Raw genomic sequence first — 8,410 nt, 5'->3', positions numbered from 1 at the left:
CCACCAATCTATCTATCTATCTATCTATCCATCCTTCAACCTTTTTGTGTATAATAGGTTTGGTATTCGAGTATAGAAAGTTATATAAGTGGAGCTTTTATAAATATTTCCGTCTATTTAAGCCTATCTGTCTATCTACCACATATATCTATCTGTCTATCTTTCTGAAATGCATATCTTTCTGTCTTTCAATGTATTTGTCTATCTATCTGTCTAATGTCCATCTTTCCGTCTTTCGATAATACAATAATAAAACAATTCAATAGAAAAAATAAACTAGTCAGCTTCAATCTGTTTTGCAAAGATTATTTAACCCTGAAAGTTGAGGTATTTGGTTGATTGATAATATTTTATTTATCAATATAAATAAGTGGGTTGATAAATAGATAGTTGGACACTTATATATAGATAGATAGAGGGATATATAGATAGATAGATATTTAAATATGTATCTATGTATGTATTTCATAGATGTTATCTATCTATCCATGGCTGTGTGATGTGTATCTAGCTGTATATTATAAATATCTATATATATATATATATATATAAATATGTTTTGATGCATACTATCTGTGTATGTGTATCGTTTATACATAAAGTATACAGTATACATATTGAAAACACTAAGAAGAGTGTTATAAGATATTTAATGATCAGTGTTTATTCACTTTTTATACCGCAAAAGGAACTGTTTACTTCCTAGCCCGCCCCCCTTCTTTCACTCCCCTTTATTTCCGTCTCCCTCCCCCCATCTCTTCTCACGCACCTCTGACCCATTAGTAAAAGTAAATTCAACCTAAAGTCTGACCGCGTCAACCTTGTTGCACTGGCTAGTCCTATTGAGTGTATGCTATATTTACCCAATGTCCGAGCGATACAGTAAAAACTGGAACCGGAAAGGTTGACCCGGTTCGGAAATTCAAATGTACTACGGCTGCCCGTTCTCTTCTCTTCCCAACAATTGCCGCGATCCCTCCCTTCTTATTATCATCTTTGTAACCCTGATCACAAATGTATGCATTTAGATTTCAAGCTTTATACCAATTCCATGTTTAGAATTTTTTAAAACGTCGTCCCCTTTGCTTTTTGGAGACCAATGTACTAGTGAGTATTGAGTAATAACATTGCTGCTGTGTCTATATTGTATGTTGCTATTATCTATAAAATAAAGCTCTTCGCTCGATCATGCATGTATTGTATGTTAGCCATAGCTGGCCAAACGGCTAGACCGAATTGGCTGACATTTTTTTAGGAAACTCATGGCCCGTGGACAAAAATTTCGAAATTTCCTTTTCAAAATTTTGAAAAATTAAATTTTTTTCAAAATTCCATTTTTTTTAGTTCCCTGACAACTTCGGGCACCTCAGCTTGTATCTAATAATTCTACATATGTTTACTCCGTCTCCCAAAATCTTTTTAGGTTTAACAATATTTCCATGAATTCACGGGAATTTACATATTCAAAACAGGGACATTTTTTTTTAATATGACATGTTTTATTCAGAAAGGCCTAGTCTCATACATAAAAGTAACAAATGTTACTTTTTCAAACCAAATAAGATAAATATTTCACTTACTAAATTCTGTTATTTTGTTTAAATCCAACGCTTGCAGAATTCATTTCCATTTTAAATCGTCACTTTTAAAAAATACGATGAACCATAATCAAATCATGAATCCACCTGAAGTTTTTGTAATTAATATCAGATGTTTCTGTAAAATGGTATGAGAAACCTGAAACTTAACACAGAGTATCGTCATGAAACCCAGTATCGGAAACCTAGTTTCATGAATGGGGTCTACAGTTTTCTGGTTATCACTGTAAGAGTAATATTTTATGGGGTTTCTTTACCTTCTCTTTTTTGACATTAACAATAGTTGTACTGATAGACAGGCATATATCGTACTGCATTTGATATTTGAGGTTATGGACATGGTTTTTTTGCTTGAAACTCTATTTTAATTTTAATTTACTTCTTTCACACCATGTTAACATTTATATGTTTTTAATAAGTACAGAAGAATTGTTGTGATGTTAAAATATGTTTAATTGGAATCAACTATTGGGACGAAACGTTTCTCAAAAGTGCACTTCTTTTAAAAATGTTAAAAACAAGTAATTCTAACAATAATTTATTAATGAAACTATATAAGATATCTATAGATCACAGTTAGTGTAAACACATAAAAATTATTAAATAACAACCAATCGATAATTTCGAGACACAGCAAAAAAACGTTGCTTTATCTTGCAAACACTTGATCGGATTAAAAATACTTTCAAATTGACTAAATTTTGTTTCAGCAATCGTTACTTAAATAACATATTTCATGCATTTCAATCTAAAACTTGAAATACCGAGTGCATCTTCCATCATTGCATTTTTTGGAGTTTTGATTTGCTTGATTGCATTTTGAGCTGTGAATTAAAAGTAAGGAGGAAAAAATAAATACATTTTGATTCGAGCTCCAGATAACAAGTCCCAAAATATATTATCATTTGTCATCCTTTTCATATGTAATTTAAATGTATGTAGTCACATACTAGCTGCAGAGATATTTAAGTACTTTAAATTAAGACTTAACAAATATTGGCTAGTGGGCAGTGGCGCTACTTTCCCATTTATTCTCTTCATTCTTATCCGTCTAATATTCCACCTCCTGCTCCTCCTGCGTTTCCTGCTCCTCCTGCTTCTGCTGATCCTCCTGCTTCTCCTGCTCTTCCTACTCTATCTAGTACTCCACCTCCTCCTTTATATTGATGGGCGGGGAGCCTGGATCGTGGTATGGTGGGGAGGAGCGGGGCGGGAACCGTTGAGCAAACATAAGAGAATCTGACAGTTTCGAAGTTATTTCTGGGCTGTTGGAGTAGGGGGGAGAGGACGAAGAGAAGGGAGGAGATGACGAGGTGAAGGGGGGAGAGGACGAGGATGGCATCTCGTCTTTGGTCCCGGGTCGAAGTAATGGTAGGGAGAGTTTGGGAAGAAACATGTCGGAGGAGAGTCCGGGAAACGAGGAGAGAAGATTGAAATTAGGATTCGGTCGCGGGAGGTATTGATATCCGACCGACATCGGCGGGAGGTGTAACGGCATCCCGGGGCGGGTAATGCCAAGATGCGGCGGGAAGAGGGACGGCGGAAAAAGCCCTGGGTTCGATTGAAAGCGCGGGAAACCAAGAGATATTCCGAAATTTCTGAAAGCCGCTAGGCGGGACCGGGAGTTCATAGTAGATCGTCTTCTTAGTTTTCCCGTTGTACCACCTACAACACAAATAATATTAATAATGATAAAATTAACATAATAATCATAATGATAAATGTGAAAATAATAACAATAATTATATAAGTGAAAATGTTGAAATAAGATCGGCAATAACTTCAATAATAAAGGTATGTGATGATAATTTCAATAAAAATAATATATGATAATAATTTCAATAATAATCACATACATAAAATCTTCAATAATAATGATATTTGATAATAATTTCAATAATAATGATACATCATAATAATTTCAATAAAAATTATATATAATAATAATTTCCATAATAACGATATATGATAATAACTTCAATAATAATGATACATGATATAAATTTCAATAATAATGAGATATGGTAATAACTTCAATAATAATGATATATGATAATAACTTCAATAATAATGATACATGATATAAATTTCAATAATAATGATATATGATAATAACTTCAATAATAATGATACAAGATATAAATTTCAATAATAATGATATATGATAATAACTTCAATAATAATGATATATGGTAATAATTTTAATAAAAATGATATATGATAATAACTTCAATAATAATGATAAATGATAATAATTTTAAAAACAATGATATGTAATAATAACTTCAATAATAATGATATGAGATAATAATTTCAATAATAATGAAATATGATAATAATTTCAATAATAATGAGATGTAATAATAACTTCAATAATAATGATATGTAATAATAACTTCAATAATAATGATATAAGATAATAATTTCAAAAATAATGATATATGATAATAACTTCAATAATAATAATAATAATTTACCTATAAAAACATCATCACAGGTTGGGTCTATCATCCAATAATTCCCCTTCCCAGGATCATCATAGTGTCGGGGAACCTAATTAACAAGTTATTTATTAAATTTAATTCATTTACCATTAATTTGATTCGAAAGGAATTGAGTCTTAGTCAAAAACTGGAATTTTCTCATTTCTATATCTTTGCAACCTAATGGTGTAAACTTTTGATATTTTAAACTTAGATTATTTGATCTAACAAAATTCATAGTTTGAAATATCTAAAGACGACATTGGGTTCCAAAGATATAATGATTAAAAATCAGAATTTGTGGCAAAAGCTCAATTCCTTTAAGATTCGAAAAAATGGGTTTCGTTATTTATTTTATTGTAAGTATTTGAAAAATTGTATGTTTGGTAAAATAAATAAACAAAATGTTTGTTTTCTATGATTTCAATTATTTTTGTCATGAAATGTTATTATTTACTGAGTTTATGCATAACAAATGTTAAAATATTTTGAAATTTCAAAGTTCCTTTTTCTTTCTATTTAATTAATGATAACAACAGTTTTGAAATCCGCCACTACATGAAGTAATTTTTTGCTCGTTAAAATGATTTAAGCCCGTAACAATAATAATAATAATAATAATAATAATAATTAAAAGATGATGATTTGATGATAAAACAATATCATTGTAGACGTATTACCAAATTACCCTCTATTTGAAAGAAAGTGTCATGTCCTATTTACAACGGTACCCTTGAATTCTATTTATATTTTAAAACGTGTTGAAAAACAGCCTAAATCCCAAAGTCGCTTATATAGAGAAACCACAATTAATAATAATAAATTTTTAGCTAATAAAGAAGGATATATCATTCATTCAGAATAAGACAATGCCACTCTAGAAATGGAGGGTCACAAAAAAATACGTCTACAGTGTCTTTTTAAGATAGTGAAAAGAAGTTTTGTATCTTTAAAAAAAGTATTTTGAGTTTTAAAAAATCTTATATAAAATAGTGATATAATCGAAGTGTATGGCTGAAAGAGAAAATTATAGAAATATAAGATACTCAAAGATATGATTTCCAGATTTCCAGTCATTCAATACTATTCAACAGAGTAAGGACGAACTCCTGATGATGCCAAAGTTGTTGGCAAAAAATATTGAGAAGAAAATGATATAATTCTAGTGCTAGAGAGTACGGTTGGGATTTGTTTAAAGACAATCTAAAGATATTAAATGTTACTATTTTGCTACTATTTCTATGATATTACTTATTTTTAAAATAATACTATATATATATCTATGTTCTCTTAATTATATTTTTTTTAATAATTCGTTTGTTAATACATCTTATTTAAAAAATATTCTTTATCATTAAAAAAAATTGTGAACGATATTTGAAATAAGAAGTATATTATTTTAAGTGAAGATTTTTCGAAAATAAATAAGTATTGAAAAATACATTTTTCATGATAATATTTCATATAATAATAATTTGATGTTGCCGATACTACTTTAAAAAAAATAAAAGTAAAACTGTTTATTTCAAAGAATATAATGCTTTAAAACTATACGTTTTGTAATATATTCAAAATAGCAATAATACTTTCATCCAAGATACTAAAAAATGATAAAGATACTTTAAGGTATGATAATATATAGTTTTTAATGATATGACTTAGAATAATAATAATAATACAATGAATTACATTTTTGTCAATTATATAAATATATATAATATATATATACCTTTTCTCCGGACTGTTCTGTATTGCCATCATAATCATTGCATTATAACTATACGGAGGTTTTTCATCTTTCTTCTTCTCTTTCTCTAGAACTTCTTCTGGTCTTTCTTCTGTTATATCAATATCTTCATCCTCGTCCGTCTCTCCTTTCTCGTCTTCGCTTCTGGATTCGACAATACTATCGACTGTCCTATTATGATCGTCGCTGAGTAGCGCCCGAATAGAAAAGTTCGACATAATTCTACTTTTGTTTTGGTTCATAATGTCACCTTTTAAAGAATATTTGTGTTTCACTTGTAGTTTGTTTTCTCCATGGAGTTTGGTCAAGGTGTATGAATGGTCAGTATAATCTGAGTATCTGATCACTACTGAACTACTGTTACACCGATAAGTCGGTCTTCTCTGTCTTAACAGATTGACCAATCAGTGACTAGTATTCAATCTGAAACCGACCAATGAGAGAACGAGTTTGGGTCGGTGTTCGACCAATGAAGGACCGGGACGGTTGCGCTCCACTCACTCGGAAAGGACTGTTTGCAAACAAGGAACAAATTGCACGGCTCAGGTTGCCGCCGATTTTTGAGATGAATGGCCGCCGGGAGTACAAGGATTTCAGAAAGTGCCACCGGGAACAATAATATGTCGGTAAGGAAAGACTAAATTTTTTACAAATATATTATTAATCCCCTCTATCCCCTTCTACTGCATGAGCAGAGTTATACAAATTCATTTAATTAATTAAAATTAAAGTTATGTTTATCTAACAAGTAAATAAATGATTGATGAAGATTTAAATATTTTAATTGAAGTTAGCTACACATTATAAAATATATACGTCAATTCATGAACATTGTTCATGAATTTTATAATCCAAAACCTGAACATATATATATATATATAGAATATATACGTCAATTCATGAACATTGTTCATGAATTTTATAATCCAAAAACCGAACATCTATCCATAGAATATATACGTCAATTCATGAACATTGTTCATGAATTTTATAATCCAAAACCTGAACATATATATATATATATAGAATATATACGTCAATTCATGAACATTTTTCATGAATTTTATAATCCAAAAAAATAAACATTGAAAATACATATATCTTTGCAACCTTACAAGGCCAAATATGAGGTGGGGCGCCGGGACGCACTCCCTCCCCTGTGTTCCAACAGCCCCCCCCCCTTCTAGGAGATCGAAAATAGCCAGACAATGTTTGGAATTTGATGAATTGAAAATAAGAAATAAAATTACTCACTGCAGCGCCATATGTATTAGACGCATTTTTTCCTTGTCTTTGCTCTAGTGACTTCAAGAGAGAAACTGCAGTTGAATATTCTTGGCTGGAAAAACTGAATATTTCCATAGAATGTTCTTGAACAAAAAATAGCACTTCTGTATGCCGAGTTCATTAGCGCCTGATCCAATCAGGGTTCAGTCATGTGTTTGTAGTCTATTCTTCGTGCTATTAATATTATATTNAGTTATAAATTCTTCCATCGGCGCTATCAGTAAATGGAAATATGTACTTCTACTGGTGATAGAAGGGTTCTATTTTCAAGTAAAGGTTCACTTGAAATTACGCCGATAGTCCCATGAAACATCTGATCCTGCTGATAGTCCCATGAAACAGCTGATCCTGCTGATAGTCCCATGAAACAGCTGATCCTGCTGATAGTCCCATGAAACAGTTGATCCTGCTGATAGTCCCATGAAACAGCTGATCCTGCTGATAGTCCCATGAAACAGCTAATCCTGCTGATAGTCCCATGAAACAGCGGATCCTGCTGATTTTCAAATTTTTAAAAATAAAGAAAGAGGTTTAATACATAAAGCTGGCAAGTTGATCCTTCATTCAACAATTATTTAACAATATCTGCCCTGTTTCATTTTGCAAATCTTAGACTAGATTTTTTATACTTTTTTTTACATAAATGTATTATATCTTGTAAACAAAGATAAATTTGTTTCCAAATATTATTGTTTATTTGAAATGTTGTTTTGATGACGGTTCGATAAAAAATAATTACACGGGCAGCCATAGTACATTTGAATTTCCGAGCCGGGTTAATTTTTCAGGTCCCAGTTTGTACTGTATTACCCGGACATTCGGTGAAAAACGCAGACAATCAATAGGACTAGCCGGTGCAACAAGGTTGACGCGGTCAGACTTTAGGTTGAATTTACTTTTACTAAAGGGTCAGGGGTGCGTGATTAATGTGTAATTCTTTGAATCATTTCACAAATTTAAGGTAAAATGTTTAGTTTTTCAGATTGAAAAATCAAATTTTTTCTATGCAGGGGGCACTGCCCCTCTGCGTCGGGCCTGCAACCCTATTTCGGAGACCTTTGATGTTTTAAAGTATGAATTCTGCTGGAAATCATCAATAGAAAGTTTAAAATATTACAGGTTTACACCATCATGCAGGTTGCCAAGATATAGGGATTACAGAATCAGAGTTTGTGACTAATGTTCAGTTGTTATATAGCTTGGGTACCCAGGGTTGGTCAGGTTTCTCATAGTTATTCCCGCCGTTTACCCGCACATGTCCGTAAATTACGATTACAGATAAAAGTCGACCCACT

The 8,410-nt window shown here is 31.3% G+C and overlaps 1 protein-coding gene across 1 annotated transcript; it reads right to left on the bottom strand.

The window, feature by feature from the left end:
- Window positions 1-2,147: 2,147 nt before the first annotated feature.
- On the bottom strand, window positions 2,148-7,595 carry LOC111716547 (fork head domain transcription factor slp1). Its single transcript, XM_023492034.1, has 5 exons — window positions 7,408-7,595; window positions 5,811-6,215; window positions 5,636-5,681; window positions 4,076-4,151; window positions 2,148-3,263 (listed from the first exon to the last, which is right to left on the bottom strand). Exons 1-5 carry the CDS (start codon window positions 7,593-7,595, stop codon window positions 2,737-2,739), a joined length of 1,242 nt encoding a protein of 413 aa, XP_023347802.1. The 3' UTR covers window positions 2,148-2,736.
- Window positions 7,596-8,410: the final 815 nt, after the last annotated feature.

The sequence above is a fragment of the Eurytemora carolleeae genome, unplaced genomic scaffold, assembly GCF_000591075.1.
Source record: "Eurytemora carolleeae unplaced genomic scaffold, Eaff_2.0 scaffold1128, whole genome shotgun sequence".
Taxonomy (NCBI): domain Eukaryota; kingdom Metazoa; phylum Arthropoda; class Copepoda; order Calanoida; family Temoridae; genus Eurytemora; species Eurytemora carolleeae.
Note: the sequence above shows the minus strand (reverse complement) of the source record. Positions and strands in the feature narration are given on the sequence as shown.